We start from the raw sequence: 22,513 nt of genomic DNA, 5'->3' as shown, positions 1-22,513 counted from the left end.
TCGAAAATTCAACGATCAATTTCTGACTCCTTTTTATAATATCCCAAGTATAATTTGATATCCATGGTTTTCTCCTTGACTGAATGTCCCAAAACCTCACTACCAAGTGACTGACATATGTTCTTAATTTCACACCAGCTAATAACATATGTAAATCTATTAAAATAAATAGTTAAATACTCTATTTGACATTCATGCCTATCAAACTAAAAGTTTAATTAAGCTGAAAATTACTATCTTTAATACAGTACAGTGTAACATCTGTCAATTTTATACCTTTTTTCAAAACAAACTCCTAAAACCATATCCATGAGAGCTCAGATTTTATCTCTAATCTAGTTCAAGTACAGTATCCTGTACTTTATAATTGATGGATAAGTCCACCATTGGGGGTTTGTCTGGTGCATTTTATTTAATGGTCATGAGGAGGAGGAATTATTTCCCAATAGAAGTAATGAAGAATCCTAACGAGACCATAATGTCCAATTTGTTCCCATAACAAATCTTTTGTTATTAATGTGAAATATGCTTTCGGCAGAGCTGTAAGTTAGCCATTAACAGTGGGTAGGTAAGGGGTGGCTACGGGGTACCCAGCCACCTTATGTACTCATGGTTCAATGAACTACTGTACGTCACTTTTTGTTTTTGGGTGATGGAGAACGGACGTCTCCTCTCTCTCCCTTCAAGGCTTAGTCATTTATAACTATAGCTTTATGCTCATTCTTTTTTCAACAGATTTGACTGTGTTCTCATTACACGCTCACGATCACCTGACGATCCATTACAGAGTACAGTATGTGGCAGTTTTCAGATGTCGCTGTTTGTCCTCCGTGAGTTATCGGAAGGATTCCTCTGCGCTGTGCTCCTCTTGGGGATAACCTCTCCCGTCACCGGGTTGGGTTTTTTTTTCTTCCCCCTTGGAGGGGAGGAATTTTTAATTGGTTATGATTGTTTCTTCAGCGCTTATAGATGACGTCGGTGTGCGAAGTCAGTGGCTGTAGTTGCTGGTGACGTCTTCGCTGTCTATGAGGTCTGCCTCCCGTTCGCCCTTCGTTAACTCCTGCTGGCGACGTGTCTTCTCGCCTTCTGTCGATCTTGTCTTCTCCCAACGATCCACAATTTTTCTCTCTCTCCCTACAGGCAACGTTTCAGCCCGTGTATGCAACTTCCGCTTGTTGAGGATTCCGAGACTATGGGTGATCGTCAACCCACTGCTTGCTCGTCAATCGCCAGATCGTTGGACTATTTTTTTCTTAACAATCTCAGGGATAAGACCTATCACCTTGTCTTCCTGGTCGGTCAGGATATCGTTCGCGACAATCCAATAATGAGTTCCGAATTTATTCTGTTCAACGATGGCAGGGGCGAGAATCTTTGCGTCATCTTCCTGGTCGCTCGGGGAGGATGTCGATCGAGACAATCCGATGTTAGACACCCGTTAGGGCGTCTTTTGTGACGACCAGTGATTGCCACCGAGATCGCAACGATCACGAGATCATAGGTTATCACGATCTCGAGGTTCTTCCTCTTGAAGACGAACACCTGTTCGGTTTTTGCTTCGGGGGATTACTCCGGCAGAATTCCTGTTCGGGAAACCCCTTCGGGGAGAACTCAGAAGCAAGCCTTGTCTTTTTCTAAAGCAATGCTTTGTTAACCTTCAATTTGAGATAGAGGTTATTGAAGGGAAACAGGGCAGAGTGCTGCTCGCAGGTTTGCCTCCAGGTGTGAGAAATTCCTCTTCCGAGGGAGTTTCTCTACACAAACCTTGAGCACGATCGCCCTCACGTTCATGATTGGGAGTTACACATTCAAGCATGACGCTCATGATAACGAGCTTCTTGTGGCCATGATCACGAGTGATACACTCGCTATCGTGAGTTACACGCTCACGGTCGTGAGCGTCCGCGATTGCCGGCACGACGCTCTCTCTCTCGCTCACGTCCACGATCGTGAGTTACACACTCATGGTCACAAGCGAGACGCTTGTGATCACGATTGCGATTGTCTTGTGGTAAAGATCACAAGCTACAGACGTTCATGATCAGAAGCTATAAACCTATATCTCGGGCTAAATGCTCTCGATCAAGAACTAAAGCTCAAGATCTAGAGTTATAAGTTCACAAGATAGACGCTCATGATCATGAGCTAGATGCTCATATTGTAAGCACGAGCTAGATGCTCATATTGTAAGCACGAGCTAGATGCTCATATTGTAAGCACGAGCTAGATGCTCATGATTGTGAGCACCAGCTAGATGCTTATATCGTAAGCACGAGATAGATGCTCATGATTGCGAGCGACAGCTAGACGTTCATGATAACAGGCACAAGCCAGATACTAAACCACAAGCTGACCCGCATGATTATGAATTAAATGCTTATGATCATGAGCTAAACGCTCACGAATCACAAGCTACATGCTCATGATTGCAAGCTACACGCTTACGATGTCGTGCTACTTGCTCAGGTTCACAAGCTACACGCTGAGGTTCACAAGCTACACGCTCACGATCACGAGCTACACGCTTAAGATCACAATCTATATGCGCACAAGCACTATAGTCCATTTCTTTTAGCGATGCATATTTGCACCGACTCGCGGCGGTGCCCTTTTAGCTCGGAAAAGTTTCCTGATTGCTGATTGGTTAGAATTATCTTGTCCAACCAATCAGCGATCCGGAAACTTTTCCGAGCTAAAAGGGCACCGCCGCGAGTCGGTGCAAATATGCATCGTTAAAAGAAATGGACTATAGACGTTTATGATTGCGAGCTAGACACTCATGATCGCGAGTTAGGTTCTCAAAATCATGAGCTAGATGGCCTCTCCTACGAGCAAGACGCTTCATGCTTTCGTGCGAGACTCATAAGCGAGCTACTCGCGCTTTTGTGCGAGATGCTCATGAGTGAGCTACTCGCGCTTTCGTGCGTCACGCTCATGCTCACGAGAGACTAGTGCAGGATGCTCGTGCTCTTGTGCGAAGTGCTCACACTCATGAGCAAGAAGCTCTTCTGCTAGATGCTCACACTCACGAGCAAGATGCTCTCGCATGTGGCGCTCATGTGGGAGACGTTCACAGTCAGGAATGGGACTCTCACAAGCTCGCACGAGGCGTTCAAGACCTAGAACGAGGCGCTCATGATCATAAGCACAGTCCCGAGCGAAACTATCCCGACCGATTCGTTAGATCTTGGATTTTCCAGATCTCCGATGTGTCGGCTGACCATCGCGGTTTTTCAACAGCTAGACGATTCCCGGTTGCTTATCAATAGCACTGTTTGCTGTTTTTTATGTTCAACAGCTAGTAGTTAGTTATCTTACGTGACGGTAGCTCGTTGTTTTCACTTGCTTGCGTCGTGCTGGCCTGACGTTCACTGGTCAGAGACTAGTGATCACTATCAGCCTGCTCCATTCTAGGCTTCTAATTCAGCAGCCACTTCCTGAGAGGGAGTTGCTCAAGATAGCAGTCTCTTCTAGACAACATAGAACGTTTCTCCTCACTCTTGGGCTTACACTACTTAAACCCTGCAGAGTTGATGAAATTACGGGTTTTTCCTTCTGGGAACCTAAGACTACACCCTTCTTCGACGATGGGGATAATACGCTAGCGCAAGGTTCATTGCCCCTTGCTCTTTGGATTCTTGTTTGTGTGTCACAAACGGGGAGAAACAGGGAGGGCCTCTTGGATTCCAGAAGTTTTCTCACCGTTGGCGGAATCAGAGTGATCCGCTTCAAGGTGGCCAGGTCTATGCATTGAATCCGGTACATTCACGGGAATTCATCTCCCATGAACGTGTGTTTTTCATCTACATTTTGTTTATACTACAGGAAGACATGCTAGCAAATTGCCGTGGGGAAAAAGTTGTGGCTTCGGTTGATACCTTCTCCTTATTGTCCCACTATTATGGGGCTGCTCACGAGCCGGCTTTGCTTGAATAGGAACTACGCCAGTTACAGAGTCTCCTGAAGCAAATTGGATCTTGGATGTGGTAGGGGCGGCAGATTCTTTTAATATGTTCCCTCTATCGCGAGACAACCTCATGAGGTTACCACCATTCTCTCCCTTTTAGAGAATGAAATTCAATGCTGTCTAAGCGACAGCCATAGCACTTTACTTGCTAGGATTCTGGTCGGCCGTGGATGGGTGCCTGAACGCAATAACAGAGGTTATTAAAAATTTGTGTTCTCCTTATCTTCGCTGGCCTTTATGCCCTCGGACCTTAGTGGAAATGCATTCAACCTCCATCTGCATCCGTTTTGGGGTCCGTAATCGGGGCTCTTCCTTAGGCCGGAATGATTGGGAAAGAATATACTCATGTCTTTTTCGCCAAGGAAAGACTCCAGACTTTAGCTCCAAGGATACTATCTTGTATCTTCCATCTTCCTTCAGGAATGGGAAGCAGTCTCATTATTCGTCCTCATGATTGGAACATCCGATCTCATAGGAAGATGAGGGACACCGGATCGGTCAGAAGTCTACTTTAGTCTCTTCGTGGACGAGCTTGACCTTCAAAACTTGTCATGCGAGGAAAGGTTTTGCAATCAATCGGTTAGCCTCCTATACTGTATAGGATCGGCCCTCGTCTTGATGACTTCGGCCTACTGACTGATTTTAGAGTTTTGAACTCCTGCGAGACATCACCTTCCGTTTCCCTCGATCTATAATTCGAGTAATCGAAGATATGACATAGGTAATATCCTATATGGATATCCGTAGACTATGTCATCACCCTGTAGTTCGACAAGACTGCATCCGTCCCCGTCGAATGCGACCTCTGAAGGACTAGTCGGTTCCCACTTCCTTTGACACAAAAGATTATCCTTCTCTTAGTTTTCTACAAGATCTGAGCAAGTAATGGCCCTAGTTAAAAGACTGCTAGATGAGAATCTCTCCCAAAGAGTAGATCTCCTCGTCTTCTGGATTTGGCGCTTCCTATAGAGGCATCAAAGAAAAGGGTGGGAGGCCACATACAGGTCCATATGTCCTTAGGACTATGATCAGAGCACAAATGATACAGTCTCTTGATCCCCTAGAAGGCACCATCTTCCTTTGGGAAAGTGCCGGAGGGTGGGATGACTGTGATTCGTCGGTTTCCCTTTTGCGGGAAAAAACTTCCTGCTCCTACATGGTCTCCCCTTTGGGCTATCCTGTCCACGGGTTTGGATTTTATAGAATCTACCCCTTCTGCATGAGTCTTCCTCCTACAGCCTCTGTTGTAGAGGTCTTCCTTCGGGAAGCAGAATGAATATCGATTCAAGCATTGATCTTTTTTTTTTTTTTTTTTTTGCAGGAGGAGGACTGTTGGATTCCCTTTTGCGTGCAATTTTATCCGAGAAAGGAATAGATGGCTTCTCCCCACTTCTGTGCAGAGTTAAAGTCGGACTGGTCTCCATATGGGACTCCATTAGCACTTCGGTCTAGCCTCGTCGTCTTACCGAAAAGACAGGTCAAATACAGTGGCACGTCTACGACTCTGGAGAACCCATTATGGACTTCCTTACTACTAGATAATCTGTGGTGAGGGTCGAGTGAAGTCTGTTTTTTCCTCCTCTTAAGAGTGCTATTCTATTCATGCACTCAAACTTGCCAACGAAGGGAAACGCACTCTTAGGCTTAGGCAATGGAAGACCTTTGCTCGTCCATCGAGCATCTCCTCCAATCTCCAATTGTTGCTCTCCATAGAGTTTGAACTGATTACCCATAGTTGGGTAATACTGTCTTCTATGGGACGGGTGGTTCTGAACTGCAGATCTTCCCTTAATCCCGAAGACAGGTCTTTCCCAGTGTGACACTCGACCAAAAGAGACGTACCATATGGGTCTCCCTCAACGTTTCTTGCTCACGGTGAGAAGCCAAGTAACATCCTAATTTGTTCCGGGCAGCTTGAACCTCGGTCTTAAGCCCTCCAACTGGGAACCTGCCGCTTTGTAATCAAGGATGTAACACAGGTAATTACTTGAGGACATGCCTTTTGGAGGGTGATTACCTAACACCAAGGGTACTGTATAGCACGTTTCGCTGACCCTGAATGGCCCAAGCGAGTGCATTAGAATCCCATTACGATTGGAACGCACTGGGTCATATACTCGTCATTGTTTTTCCTTTTTTTAAAGCCAGTAATTATATAGAGGCCATACCTCAGACAAATTATGAAAAAGCTCGCCCCTTAGGTTCAGCACGTCTCGCTAACCCTAGGAAGTTCAAAATAGATTGTAAGGATTGTGTTCGTGGCAGGGACACAGGTCCTATACCAGTTGCAGAATCCCTCTCCTCCTCTTAGAGATGGCCCAGAGCTCAGAACGTTTTAGGACAGAATCTGTCCATAACTTTTTTAAGTAGCTCCTTTGTGACACAAACTGTGCCATTGGTAGGGTGGTTATGTGTCTAATCTTCACCTCACCATACTTACAAGATGTGACCCACAGAAGACCCAATACGGTTTTTCTATCGCTCCTGTGGTGGTGACACAAGTGGTTTAATACCTCGGGCTCCTTGTTAGAAAAGTAGCAGGAGGTTGGAGGCATTGGCTACCCTAGGTAAGACTGGGATAAATGAAAGTATGCTTGGATCTTTTACTTTCATCATCATCTCCTCTTTTGGGGAACAGTGCCATGGGTCTCTTTGCAAGCTGGCTTTAACCTCTGCAAGTAATAACTACTTCCCTTGTGTAACCTAGTATAGTTTATTTTTGTATACTTGTACACGTCCCCAATGCCTCCTGCAAGGTAGTCCTTGGGAAACATCTTTTTATGTATAGTGTTCCTATTTAAAGTAGGAACATTCTTAGATGTTCTTATGATATCTCTCACAACTACTTTTTGCTCAGGCTGAGGCTGCTATCATACTCACTTGTATTGATAAGTGAGGTGGAAAGGTTTCCCTCGATTATAGTCTAATACTCTACTAGGGAAACTCGGGTCAATGACTAAGCCAGTAGTCGAACTAACGTCCCTCCTAAGAGCGAGTCTTCCACATAAATAACGAAAGGTTTATTAGTATGGGAACAAATGACAAATTGGGAGAGATGTATTTTTCCCTAATACAAACCTGTAGTTATTTATGTTAATTGGCCTACCATCACCTGTCCCCCCCGTAAGTCCTGCCTGCAATAAAAAAGTGACGTGGTTCATTGAACAGTGAGTAGATATTGGTGGCTGGGTCCCCCCCAGCCACCCCTTACCTACCCACGTTAGTGGTTTGGTAGGGTTGCCACCTTGCACTTAAAATCTAATGGCTACTTTCCAGCTCCACCGAAAGCATATTCCACTTAGATAACTACAGGTTTGTATTAGTTAAGGAAAAATACAAGTCATCTCCAAATTTGTAATTTCTAAAACTTGATATGGTTGTCAAAAGGATTTCTTCTGAAATATATAGAACGTGAAATGCAAAATGGCAGAAGCTTGACAACTCTGTGGCATAAATGAAGAGGAAAAAAATTTGGGGCCAGAGAAATGCTGCTCATAATGTGCCATACCATGCCCATAGTATCCTCAGTGGTTTTCAACAAAGGGATATCATTTTGATTAAGTCAGAAAAAGCATATAGATTTTTTTTTTTTAAAGAGAAACAGTGGGTGTTTTAATTTTCATGCAGTGGTCTTGAAATGAAAAAAAAAAAATTCAAAGTACATCGCTTCTTAATCAATCTTATAAAGGAATGGTTAGTAATTACTATAGATTAATTGGAGTTAGCACACCAACACTTATTAAACACTTGTTTGATGCATCCAAGTGTCAATACAGGAAGGTACGATAAGATGTGTTTTCAGATTTGCTTATTGAGTTGATTAGACTTCCTTCAAATAAGATTTTAATTTTCCTCATCCTAAATATTGTACAGTACTCTTATATGTTCAATTGGATAATTTGGATTTATTTTTTTCTGCAGTAGACTTCATTACCTTTAATTTACAGTACTGTTTACACTATAGGCAGTATTAGTTTTTCATGAGGGTTGGGTAATAAGCAGGCGCGAAAGGCAAAAATTTGCGAAAGCTTAATGCCCTGGTGTGAGAAAACACTTTACCTGACAAGTCACTGCCCCTTGCCTACGAGCGGTGCCGGTGTGGCTGATTGACACACTAAGTACTGCCTAATATTGTTTTTATTTGGTTTCTACCAGTTTATAATCAGATGTACAGTGTACAGTATAAGTGCATACAGTAACACTACCCACTGGATACAGTTGTACTACAGTGAACTATAGTTTTACCGAGTTCTGTAGTCATCATACCATAACTGTACTGTATAAGAAAACACTGTTGTTTCTATCTAGTACTACTGCACAGTAATATAACACTCTCTGATACTGTAGTGTATATTACTATAATATATGTACAGTAATATTGCTACAGTACAGCTTAACCTTACTGGGAGTGTTCACTGTTTTCGTTCAGATGACTCGACATTTGAAAACCCACTGCACATGTAGCCTACATACATTTAAAGTAAAAAAAGTTAATAAATAAATAAAAAAATATGTAGTGTAGTACCATTTACTGTTCGGTACAATATTTAACAATTTAAGATTAACTAAGTGTCCATATTTTATACAACGACCAGTATCCACTTTTGTACAAAGTTCTACCCTTTTTCTTGAATGGCTTAACTCATGTGCTGTCTCTTGCTCATTACATCTACAGTACAGTAACCTAGTAATAATATTTATCCCATCTTCTACTTCAATGGGTTAGAAAATTAACAGATAATGATAAAAGTATCCTTAGTCACGTTATAATCATTGAACAAAAGCATAGTCATAATAACCCCCCCCCAAAAAAAAAAAATCGGTTGCTTTCTCATGAACAGTGAATCACATGTCAGCCAATTTGCTTGTATTTCAATCTTCGTTGTGATAATGCACACATACAAATAACGCGTATCGTTTGTGATTTCTTAATTTATTGTAAAAAATCTTCTTTATAAGTATTAACATTAGCACCAATATGTTATAGGATATCATAGTTTTCATACAGTTCATAGCAATTGTTATTTGTTACAAGTCTCTCTCTCTCTCTCTCTCTCTCTCTCATCCGGAATTCTTGTAACACACACACACACTCTCTCTCTCTCTCTCTCTCTCTCTCTCTCTCATCCGGAATTCTTGTAACACACACACACACTCTCTCTCTCTCTCTCTCTCTCTCTCTCTCACATCCAAAATTCTTGGAACTCTCTCTCTCACATCCGAAATTCTTGGAACTCTCTCTCTCACATCCGAAATTCTTGGAACTCTCTCTCTCTCTCTCTCTCTCTCTCTCTCTCATCCAAAATTCTTGTAACACTCTCCCACATCCGAAATTCTTGTAACACTCTCACATCTGAAATTCTTGTAACTCACTCTCTCTCTCTCTCTCTCTCTCTCTCTCTCTCTCCTACATGTATGCGATTCAACTCAACCGTACATAAAAGAAGTAATTCAAGTAAAACTACTGAAATTATTATGTTAATTGGAAAATGATAGATAAAGATGATAGTTTCTTTTAGGAAATGTGAAATATCCTTCGGTAGCATACCTTTATCAGCTAATTTGGAATATATATAAAGGTAAACAAGGGAAAAGATTGTAATTTGTTGTGTTTATTTATAAATACGATACTAAAATGTGACTATTACATGCATTATTATTTGATGCATATAATCAGAATCCGGTTTGTTTCAAATATAAGTAATTTTTTACCACAGTTAAACGATATTTGTATTGGCGACATGAATGGAATTCCGGTTAATGGCTATATACGACTTAACCCAATAGATGAAATATGAGAGAAGTATTACAACTAAAACTATTGAAATTAGTAGCCTATGCTAGTTGGAAGATATAGATGACGTAATAATTGTGTCTTTTAGGAAAAATGAAATATCCTTCGGTAGTATGCCTTGATCAGCTGACTTGGAAAGCATAAACGTAAACAATGGAAAAGATTGTATTTCGCTGTTTTTATTTACAAATAAAATGTGAATATTACATGCATTATTATTCCATACAGTTGAGCGAAACACCAGTTTAATCAAAATCCTTTTTTTTAAATATTTAACTTAGCCGGTGAATATATAATAGCTGCAACTCTGTTGCTTGACAGACACATACATAAAAACTCGCCAGCGATCGCTATACAGGTTGCGGGTGTGCCCACCAGCGCCAACTGTCGGCCAGATACCACTCTCGATACAAACAAAACCTCAATTTCTTCTCTGTCGACGTGTCGACAAGACGTACTTTACTCGCTGTTGAACCTGGAGTTTTTCCCATCATATTTGGTGAAGTACTTTAATTTGGTTTGAGCTTTCGCAATACAGGTGTTTTTCTTCAAATAAATCCTTGAACTCTTTTTTGAATCGGATTAATTGTTGATGACTTAGATTGTTTTTGGAATTTTCCCTTGACTAATTCAAAATGGCTGACCCTTCTCAAGTTCCCAAGTTTCGAAAGTGCAATGCTAGGGACTGTCATAGGCGTCTTCCAAAGGCTTCTCTCGACCCTCACACTGTTTGTTCCAATTGTCGGGATAAAACCTGTCAATTGGAAGATCGGTGTGAGGAATGCGTGGGCCTTTCGGAATTCGATTTTATCGAATTTGATAAATATACACGCAGACTAGAGAGAGATAGGGTAAGGAGAAGTTCTTCTAGGTCGGTAGATTTTTCCTCTCCACATGCCCCTGAACCTATTCCTTCTAACCCCCCTCCTAGCACTCAGGAACCGTCGATGGCAGACATGATGCGTGCTATTCATGCCTTGGGGGAGAGAGTTGAGTCTTTAGCAAGTGACCGAAATCAACTCATGGCGGACGTAAAGGAACTCAAGTGCCAAAGTGCCACGAAGGATAGTGTCAAAGTGCCTAGTGTTACGCAAAGTGTTGTGAACAGTGTTGCGCTCGAGGGTTCGTCTGTTCGTGCCTGTCGTCCTCCTAGTCCGGGACCTCTTGCAAGTTCCCAAGCCCAGGGGAGAAGCAATGTCGTACGACTCATGGGTTCGAGAGGCCTTGATCAGCGATCAGACGTTCCCTCTAAGGTATCAGGCGTGTCTCTCCAAGATCGCCCCTACCTAAGTAAGACGAGAGAGCCCATTTTTACCTCGTCGTCCGAAGGTGTTTCACGTAAGAAACCTTGGACCAAGGTCTCCAGACCTTTAAAGCGTAAGTCGGTCCCTTCAGGACAAGTCCAACGTCCCGGATGTAGCCACTGGGACAGTTCGGACCCGTTGCCGTCATCTGATGACTGCTCGCCGCCTAAGAGAGGCAAAGTTGTGCCGTCTCATTCGTTAACCCCGTCTGTTACCGCACCTGCTTCCGTAGACCCTAAATGGGTGTTACTGCAAGACATGCAGTCCAAGCTTGCGTCCTTGATGGAGGACTACAACGCTGAGAAGGTTACCGTTGAACCTACGAGCCTTCAGCCATCCAAGCGTTCTGTTGTGCGTCCTGTTGACGTGGATGTAGCTTTCTCGCGTCAACCAGTTGGGGTGGTACCTCCACCGATGCGACCCAGTGTGGATTTCCAGCCGCACGTTGACGTCAGGCAACGCACTGATGCGATTGGTTACGTTCAGGACGTTCATCAACCATCAGAGTTGACTTGTTTTGACGCGGTGCGTCAACCTCCGCAACCCGGTATGGTGTTGACTGCACAACCCAGACGGTCTAAACAGTCTCGGGTGGACGCTGTGCGTCCTCGCGCACCTGTTATTGTTGACAGTTCCCAGACTGTTCAGCAGTTCCAGGACGCTGCGTCCGGCTCCGTCACGTATGCACCTGTGCGACCGGACTCTGCGAGTCAAACGTTGCCTACTCCGTTGCCGTTTTCTCATCAGTTATCGGATGAGGAACAGTCAGATGAGGACGTTGCTGAACCACAGCATGAGGATCAACCTTCAGAACTAGATGAGCCTAAAGCAGTTCAACCATCCTTGGACTTTAGAAAAGTCATGGCTGTTTTTAAAGAGTTGTTCCCTGACCACTTTATTTCTGTGGCTCCTCGTTCGCCGCCGTCAGAGTTTGTCTTAGGCGTTCCTGCTACCATGCCTGCCTTTACTAAACTCGTTCTCTCTCGCTCATCCAAGAGAGCTTTACGGATGTTAGGCGATTGGTTAGAGACCAAGAGGAGTTTAGGGAAGACAGCATTTGCCTTCCCCCCATCTAAACTCTCATCTAGATCGAGCGTCTGGTATGCCACGGGAGAAGTTCTCGGCTTGGGAGTTCCTGCCTCTGCCCAGGGCGACTTCTCAAGTCTTGTAGACTCTCCCCGCCGCCTTGCCATGAGACGCTCGAAGATTTGTTGGTCACCCTCGGACCTGGACCACCTTCTTAAAGGCATTTTTAGGGCGTTTGAAGTCTTTAACTTCCTGGACTGGTGTCTAGGAGCCCTGAGTAGGAAAATCTCTTCTGCCGATAGGGATGTTTCCTTACTCATTATGTCCTGCATGGACAAGGCCGTCCGTGATGGGTCCAACGAGCTTGCCGCTTCATTCACGTCCGGAGTCCTTAAGAAACGAGAGTCTCTGTGCTCGTTTCTGTCAGCAGGAGTGACGCCATGCCAAAGATCCGAGCTACTCTTTGCGCCCTTGTCTAAGTGCTTGTTTCCTGAAGTCTTGGTTAAGGAAATTGCCTTGTCTTTAGTGCAGAAGGACACCCACGATCTAGTTGCGTCCTCGGCTCGCAAAGCTCCCCCTTTGCCTGCCTTGTTTGCCAGACCTAGGATGGACACTCCTGCGTCCAGGTTTATCCCGCCCTTTCGTGGCAGAGCCTCCAGCAGGGGAGGTGCTCGTGCCGAAGGGAAGAGAGGGAAGAGGAAAGGATCCAAGTCCTCTAAGGGCAGAGTCTGACTGCCCGCAACTTCAGACAGCAGTAGGTGCCAGACTCAAGAACTTCTGGCAAGCCTGGGAGAAGAGAGGCGCAGATCAACAATCTGTGAGGTTGCTCAGAGAGGGGTACAAAATCCCTTTTGTACGCAGACCTCCTCTAGCGACATTCCCCATCGATCTCTCTCCCAGGTACCGAGAGGAAGAAAAGAGACGAGCCCTGAAACTGGAAGTCTCTCTTTTGCTAGAGAAGGGAGCGGTGGTCAAAGTCTCGGACCTTCAATCACCGGGGTTTTACAACCGTCTCTTCCTAGTATCAAAGAAGACAGGAGGTTGGAGACCGGTGCTAGACGTCAGTGCTCTGAATGTCTTTGTCACAAAGACGAAGTTTACCATGGAGACCACAAAGTCAGTCCTAGCAGCGGTCAGAAAGGAAGACTGGATGGTCTCTCTAGACCTAAGGGACGCCTACTTCCACATCCCCATTCACTCAGACTCCCAACCTTTTCTGAGATTCGTCTTCGACGATGTGGTGTACCAGTTTCGGGCCCTGTGCTTTGGCCTAAGCACAGCTCCTCTCGTGTTTACGAGGCTTATGAGGAATGTGGCAAAATTCCTCCACTTATCGGACATCCGAGCCTCCCTTTATTTGGACGACTGGCTTCTTAGAGCCTCTTCCAGTCATCGCTGTCTGAAGGATCTCAATTGGACTCTAGATCTGACCAAGGAATTGGGACTCCTAGTCAACTTGGAAAAGTCACAGCTGGTCCCATCCCAAACTATTCTGTATTTAGGGATGGAGATTCACAGTCAAGTTTTTCGGGCTTTTCCGTCGGCCCCCAGAATAGATCAAGCCCTGCTCTCCATCCAGAAGATGCTGAAGAAAGAACGCTGCTCAGTCAGACTGTGGATGAGTCTGGTAGGAACGCTGTCATCCCTGGAGCAATTTGTCTCACTAGGAAGGCTACACCTCCGTCCTCTTCAATTCCATCTGGCTTTTCACTGGAAAAAGGACAAGACGCTAGAGGCGGTCTCGATCCCGATTTCCGAAAAGATAAAGTCTTGTCTGACTTGGTGGAAGGACAATATCAGCCTACGAGAGGGTCTTCCCCTGGCAGTTCAGATACCCAACCACGTTCTCTTCTCGGACGCATCGGACTTGGGCTGGGGCGCGACGCTGGACGGTCGGGAATGCTCAGGTCTGTGGAACTCGAGTCAGAGGAGCATGCATATCAACAGCAAGGAGCTTTTGGCGGTTCATCTGGCCTTGATAAGCTTCGAGAATCTCCTTCGAGGCAAGGTGGTGGAGGTCAACTCGGACAACACCACGGCCTTGGCGTACATTTCCAAACAGGGAGGTACCCACTCACTGACTTTGTACGAGATCGCAAGGGACCTGCTCATCTGGTCAAAAGATCGAGGCATCTCCCTAGTAACGAGGTTCATCCAGGGCGACTTGAACGTCCTAGCAGATTGTCTCAGTCGGAAAGGTCAAGTTATTCCAACCGAATGGACCCTCCACAAGGATGTGTGCAAGAGACTTTGGGCGACTTGGGGTCAACCCACCTTAGATCTCTTTGCAACCTCGCTGACCAAGAGGCTTCCAATCTATTGCTCTCCAGTCCCGGACCCAGCAGCAATACATATAGATGCCTTCCTCCTAGATTGGTCACATCTAGACCTTTACGCATTCCCACCATTCAAGATTGTCAACAAGGTACTGCAGAAATTCGCCTCTCACGAAGGGACAAGGTTGACGTTAGTTGCTCCCCTCTGGCCCGCAAGAGAATGGTTCACCGAGGTACTTCGATGGCTAGTAGACGTTCCCAGAAGTCTTCCTCTAAGAGTAGTCCTTCTACGTCAGCCACACGTAAAGAAGGTACACCAAAGCCTCCACGCTCTTCGTCTGACTGCCTTCAGACTATCGAAAGACTCTCGAGAGCTAGAGGCTTTTCGAAGGAGGCAGCCAGTGCGATTGCTAGAGCAAGGAGAGCGTCTACCATTAGAGTCTACCAATCGAAGTGGGAAGTCTTCCGAGACTGGTGCAAGTCAGTTTCCGTATCCTCGACCAGTACCTCTGTAGCCCAAATAGCTGATTTTCTCTTATACCTGAGAAAAGTACGATCCCTTTCAGCTCCTACTATCAAGGGCTACAGAAGCATGTTGGCCTCGGTCTTCCGGCATAGAGGCTTAGATCTTTCCAACAATAAAGATCTGCAAGACCTCCTTAAGTCTTTCGAGACCTCTAAGGAGCGTCGTTTGGCTACACCTGGGTGGAATTTAGACGTGGTCCTAAGATTCCTCATGTCAGACAGGTTTGAGCCTTTACAGTCAGCCTCCCTGAAAGATCTCACTCTTAAGACTCTTTTCCTGGTATGCTTAGCCTCGGCTAAAAGAGTCAGTGAGCTTCATGCCTTCAGCAAGAACATCGGGTTTTCGTCAGAAAAAGCTACTTGTTCTCTGCAGCTTGGTTTCCTAGCCAAAAATGAGCTACCTTCTCGTCCTTGGCCTAAATCTTTCGATATTCCTAGCTTATCGGAGATCGTAGGCAATGAACTAGAAAGTCTTATGCCCTGTTAGAGCTCTTAAGTTCTACTTAGCTCGTACTAAACCTTTACGAGGCCAATCTGAAGCGTTATGGTGTTCTGTTAAGAAACCATCCTTGCCTATGTCAAAGAATGCTTTGTCATATTTTATCAGATTGTTAATACGAGAAGCTCATTCACACTTGAGTGAGGAAGACCGATCTTTGCTTAAGGTTAAGACGCAAGAGGTTAGAGCTGTAGCAACTTCCGTGGCCTTTAAGCAAAATAGATCTCTGCAAAGTATCATGGACGCAACCTATTGGAGAAGCAAGTCAGTGTTCGCGTCATTTTACTTGAAAGATGTCCAGTCTCTTTACGAGAACTGCTACACACTGGGACCATTCGTAGCAGCGAGTGCAGTAGTGGGTGAGGGCTCAACCACTACAATTCCCTAATTCCATATCCTTTTAATCTGTCTCTTGAAATGTTTTAATGTTGTTTTTATGGGTTGTCCGGAAGGCTAAGAAGCCTTTCGCATCCTGGTTGATTTGGCGGGTGGTCAAAGTCATTTCTTGAGAGCGCCCAGATTAGGGGTTTGATGAGGTCCTGTTGTATGGGTTGCAGCCCTTGATACTTCAGCTCCTGGGGGTCTGTCAGCATCCTAAGAGGATCGCTGGGCTCCGTAAGGAAGACGTACTTACAAGGCAGAGTAATCGTCTAAGTCGACTTCCTTACCAGGTACCTATTTATTTTGGTTTTGTTATATTGATAACTGTCAAAATGAAATAAAAAACTCTTAGCTTATACGATGTAAACATAATTAACTCTGGTCTCTACCCACCTCCTTGGGTGTGAATCAGCTATTATATATTCACCGGCTAAGTTAAATATTTAAAAATAATATTTTAATTATAAAATAAATTTTTGAATATACTTACCCGGTGAATATATAAATTAAACGACCCTCCCTTCCTCCCCAATAGAGACGCAGTGGGATGAGAAGAAATTGAGTCTTTGTTTACATCGAGAGTGGTATCTGGCCGACAGTTGGCGCTGGTGGGCACACCCGCAACCTGTATAGCGATCGCTGGCGAGTTTTTATGTATGTGTCTGTCGAGCAACAGAGTTGCAGCTATTATATATTCACCGGGTAAGTATATTCAAAAATTTATTTTATAATTAAAATATCATATTTCAAATATAGCTGTGATTTTTACCACAGTAAATGGATATAGATATTTTTTTTTTTTTTTGTAATTGCGAATAGCTAATATTTCATTCAGAAGGTATAACAGTGTCTGTGTCACGATTAAGTCGCGAAGAATGAACTCGTGTAAAGCTAAGGCTGATTGTATATCTCATAGATTCTTTAGCTATGGTAAGCAGCTCTTCTAGGAGAAGGACACTCCAAAATCAAACCATTGTTCTCTAGTCTTGGGTAGTGCCATAGCCTCTGTACCATGGTCTTCCACTGTCTAGGGTTAGAGTTCTCTTGCTTGAGCGTACACTGGGCCACACTATTCTATCTAATTTCTCTTCTTGTTTTGTTAAAGTTTTTATAGTTTATATCGGAAATATTTATTTTAATGTTACTGTTTTTAAAATATTTAATTTTTCCTTGTTTCCTTTCCTCACTGGGCTATTTTCCCTGTTGGGGCCTCTGGGCTTATAGCATCCTGCTTTTCCAAATAGGTTGTAGCTTAGCAAGTAATAATAATAATAATAATAATAATAATAATAGATTAAAATTATTTTTCATCTTTCGTAACTTTGTTAATTGTTTCATTCTTCTGAAGTTAATTCTCTAATATTTTTCAGATGTCATTCCGTATGGTCAGACAGAGCAAGTTCCGACATGTATTTGGCACATGTTTGAAAAGGGAACAGTGCTTCGACAATGTACGTGTTAGTCAATCGTCTTGCGACTCCACATTCTGCGCAGTCAACCCAAAGTTTTGCGCCATTATAGTAGAATCAGGAGGCGGCGGGGCTTTCATCGTTTTGCCCTTAGCCAAAGTCAATAAGGTAAGAAATATTTTTCTCTTTTCCTTAAATTTTACTTGCATATTGTATTTGATAGGGTTGTGGGCATTCAGTTCCTTGAACAATAGTGTGCACCTGCCTTCTTTTATTGCACAGTATTTGCAGGTACTTTTCACGGGGCTTCCTTCGTCTTTCCAATGCTTTTGCAACTGCTGGCTTAGTTGAATTTTAATTTTTGACCTCTTGGAAATGTATGTATGCCTAGTTTTCCTACAGTGGATTGTTCTCTTCGTATGTGGCTATTTTAGATGCTTATATTTTTAAGCATAATGGTAAAAGAATTTTCTCAATGTTGAAAGAAGTTTTTGTCTGAAATGTTTTGAGTGAATTTCTATTAGTTGGTTATTTTTTTTTATACAAGTGGAGTGCATTTATATACATGTATTTTTAAAAAGATGTCGGATAGCAATTTTGAATAAATTTCTTTTCTATTTTTGTACTTGGAAGTACCAGGTAAATGGAATTTGTAGATATTGTCTGTTTTAGAAATTCAGTGCATGGATGTGAGTTAGTAAGTGAAGGTCTGTTACAAAGTATGGCAACCAGTTATTTAATTTAAAGTTCCCAGATCTTCAATATGCATTTTACAGTTTGTATGGTCATGCTTATCAAAGCTAGACAGTATGACCCAGATTTGAAGCCTAGCATGTCTGAGTTTTGGTGGCTGACATCTTATGAGTACTTTGCCAACCACTGCTGAAATGAAGACACCCTCTTAGTATTTTCATGTTGTCTCTTTGTGAAAACTTATTGCTTTGTAAATGTACAGTGCTATTTTTAGTAAGTTAGGTGGTGGGTGGTACTGAATTCATATCCTGCGTATGACCATCAATGGGTGGTACTAAATTTATATCCATCTGTGTATGACCATCAAAATGATCCTGTTTTAAGCCTTGGGTAGGAGGTGGCATGAAATAGGCTAGGTGCCAAATCTCTGGTTCTCCATGTCTCTCGCACTTTGTCTCCTGATTTTCTTGCTTATCATAAGCAGTGACACTGTCATACATATTGTACCAGTGACACCACATACATTCTACTTCGGTGACTCAAGGGCAAGATATGCAGTCAAGAGTTCTTGTCAGCGAGACTGACTAAATTTGGATGCATGCACTTAGTACTGTACTGTTGTTACTTTGATTTTTTTTCATGTATGTTACATCTCATGCAGTTTTTTCATCTTCTCTAGAATGTTTAATTTTGTGATAAAGATAAGTATCAGAGTACCTGAACTAATAGAAGTACGATGTTGAATTGTTGATGACTACTTTCTGTCATATTTAAGAAATTGGATAGAAAGAAAAAGAACACAAAAAAGATGTTACAGTACATATTGTAGTAGTGTACTGTAATATACTGTACTTGTTTATCATTTTTAAATTTAATGATTAATAGCAATAAAAAACTAAATATTCTCTCTCTCTCTCTCTCTCTCTCTCTCTCTCTCTCTCTCATGCACATAGGGTATAGTACCCTACAATTAGATTACTCAGATTACTTACTGCTAGGTAATGGAATAAAAAGTGTGGACCAGGAGGAAGATCTCGGTATTATTATCAGCAAAGATCTCAAGTTTATCAAACAGAGCATAAAAGCTGAAAAGAAAGCACAAAAACTAATAGGTTACATAAAGAGACAATTCAATATGGAAACATAGACACTGTACTACAGCTGTACACATCACTAGTAAGACCCCATCTAGAATACAGAGTCCAATTCTCGGCTCCAAGTATTCAGAAGGATATAGATTGACTGGAAGCAGCACAAGCTAGTGCCACTAAACTAGTTCTAATACTATGGCAGTTTGGATATAGATGAAGGATGGACCGTTTGAACTTATTTGATCTACAAACTCGACAACCAAGGGGACAGTTGAAGAGCCATTTAAGATTCTAAAAGGAATAAAAAATTGTAGATTACAACAATCTATTCACGCTTAGTGCAAATCAGTCCAGAGGTAAGGTATACAGACTGTAATTGAAAAGATACACCACTCAATGTGGCAATTTTTTTACATACAATAGACTTCTAGCAATGTAGTAAATAATAACACGGTAAACAAGTTCAAGAAAAAGTTAGACAAGATCATAAGAACTCTCTAAAGTTAGTTGTTCTACCAAAGTGCAAATTGAGTCTCTGCAGATGGACTAAAGTCCTTGAGACATCCAAAATCCTTGTATATATATATATATATCTCTCTCTCTCTCTCTCTCTCTCTCTCTCTCTCTCTCTCTCTCTCTCTCTCTCTCTCTCTCTCTCTCAAATTGATCATAACTACTGAATGGTTGCAAGACAGATTATAGCTTAGTATAACCTTTATGACGACTGCTATATTTTCCATCGAAATTGGTCAAACTTGTAATGTCCTTTTATACAGTACTCACTATTCAGAATGATTGTACTTTGTATTGAAGATGAAACTGCTGTATTGGTTTTTTTTAGGGGAATTTATAAAACTGATTTGTTGAATACAAGTAAAGAATTGTCTGTATAGTCCGGCAAATGGAAAGTACATTATCTTATTTTTTCTTATGATCAGAATTAGAGTGATGCTTCACCTCGTGTTCTTACTGAAAATACATACTGGGCACTGCTTCAAGACTGGTCGCCCTGCAGACCTCTTAGGAATGTACAGGAAGTCTCCATTTTATTCTTAGGGAACTCGCCTTCTACATTTTAAGGGCCTTGGCTTACTTTGTCTTTTACTTGTTGGTAATTGCACTAAAAAATTTGACATGTCTTTTTCTTTCTTCATCAGTCCTCTTACTTGTTCATTTGTTGTACTTCGCAGTATTTCCTTATACTTTATTCAGTTTCCAATTCTTGGCATTGCTTCGTTAAAGGAGATGGGGAAGGATTCTCCATGCTGGTTATGGTGTTGAATACCCACTAGCATATCTTAGTGGATGTGTTGTAATTCATTTGGTGTATCAGTGATTGGACTTCTTAATATTAGTATGGTGGTGTAGGAGGAGACTAAAAAAATTTTTGGCAACTATTACATGGTTATATTCATCTTCATTCCCCCATGTGAAGATTTTAGTGTGGCTTTTCTTTCTTCTATCTTCATTTGGTTTGAAGTCTGTTTTTTTTCACATGTTGAAATCAAGAAGCAAAACAGCATCAGGAGATTTGTTTGCATGTGGTTTTATTTAGTGTGTAGGTACACCTGGCTGTACATCTTTTCATGGGGCATGTCAGCAAAGAAGTGTGCTGGGATAGTTGCCATGGCCTGAAATTCAAGGTATTAGATGACTTAAGCTGTGGGGTTGGAGATATCCTCATTTTGTTCAATTTCAGTGGGTTGTGTACAATAAAAATTTAAAGATCTGCTCTAGTTTTTTTTTATTGATTTTATTTGTGGCTCACCATTACAATTTTAAAAGAACAAATGCTGATACTCTGTCTGAGGTGCAGTACTAAATACCACATGTTAAAGTAAAAGTACTGAACTGTACAGTATAGACAACTTTGGTAAGTTAATGATAAGAATTCATGAAATAATTTAGTAATGTGTATCTTTCACAAATTGACAGCATTTAAAAATCCTAAAGAAACACTGATAAAATTTCCAATAATGTGATAAGGAAATTTATGTGAATTTAAAGCAAAAATATAAAAAAGAAAGATATGGTGTGGAAATTGGTACTTTTTGTACTCCTTTGCTTCCCTGGATGCCTGACATATTTGGGGATTTTGTGTTAGTCTGCAAGGAGACATCCGAACTGGCAGTGGTTAGAGGAAGTTCAGTGTCTTTGTTGTAGAATGTTAACTGTCAAGAATTAAGAAGGAAATGGATATTTCCCATTAGATTATAGAATGTCAGAATAAGATATTTCAAGGCAGGCCATGTAGGAAATCAAGAATAATAAGAAATTGAATCGTAATGTTGAGTTCTTACAAGTATAACAACTATAGGTAACTATGGGTTGGTATAATTTGAATTACTAGCAATGTATTATGGAGAAAAAAAATGTAATTAGATATACAGTAAAGATTAGATACAGTACTTAAGTTTTCTTTTTGTCAGCTGTTTTATGACTTGAAACATATAAACGGTAGATATTTGTTTTTATGTTAAGGTTTGTGAATGCTAAGTGGACATAAGTCGAATATTTATATGATACAAATATGTGGTAAATATTACTTACGACTCTATTTTTAAAATTGTATTTGAGATATGGCACGACTATGGCTCTGATGGGGGCAGCCATGTTAGGAGGAGGTTACAATTCCAATTTCAATGTTAGAGGTTTAGGGAAATGTTCAAACTTGGAAAGTAGGGCATTTCATTAAAGGACTTGTGTTAGGTTCGAGGAAAATTGTATAGGCTATATATAAATATATTTACACACACACATATATACTGTATGTGTATATATATATATAAATATATAATGTTATATATAAATATATATGTATAAATATATATATATATATATATATATATATATATATATATATATATATATAGATATGTATATAGATATATATATATATATATATGTATATATATATATATTTTATATATATATATATAATATATAGATATAGATATGTATATAGATATATATATATATATATATAGATATATATATATATATATATATAATATAGATATGTATATAGATATGTATATATATATATAGATATATATATATATATATATATAGATATAAATATATATATATATATATATATATAGATATATATATATACATACATATACATACATATATATACATATACCTGTATATATATATATATATATATATCATACACAAATGAGCAATATATATTTTTGATACATTAATGTCTGGATTCTCTTAACGACTTCAGGATCAGAGCCCCAGGCGAAATCACACAAAGACAAGAGCTTGTGACTGGCCGGGAATCGAACCCTGGTCCGGCAAGCATGTATAGACAGTGACTAAACCACTTGGCCACGAAGAATATATATATATATATTATATACACACAGTATATACAGTATATATATATATATATATATATATATATATTATGTGTGTATATATATATATATGTATGTATATATATATAATATATATATATATATATATATATTATTATGTGTGTATGTATATATATATATATATATATATATATATATATCATCTATTACAAATCC

At 41.2% G+C, this 22,513-nt stretch overlaps 1 protein-coding gene across 5 annotated transcripts in view; it reads left to right on the top strand.

Moving 5' to 3' along the window:
* The window catches only part of coro (protein coronin), a 161,553-nt gene that overhangs the window by 45,552 nt on the left and 93,488 nt on the right, over nt 1–22,513 (top strand). For all 5 annotated transcript variants that reach the window (XM_068371250.1, XM_068371248.1, XM_068371246.1 and 2 more), the window contains one exon: nt 17,143–17,349. In XM_068371250.1, coding sequence (XP_068227351.1) covers nt 17,143–17,349 — 207 coding nt within the window. The remainder of the gene's footprint in view (nt 1–17,142; nt 17,350–22,513) is intronic.

This window comes from Palaemon carinicauda, chromosome 3 (genome assembly GCF_036898095.1).
Source record: "Palaemon carinicauda isolate YSFRI2023 chromosome 3, ASM3689809v2, whole genome shotgun sequence".
NCBI classification, from domain to species: domain Eukaryota; kingdom Metazoa; phylum Arthropoda; class Malacostraca; order Decapoda; family Palaemonidae; genus Palaemon; species Palaemon carinicauda.
Note: the sequence above shows the minus strand (reverse complement) of the source record. Positions and strands in the feature narration are given on the sequence as shown.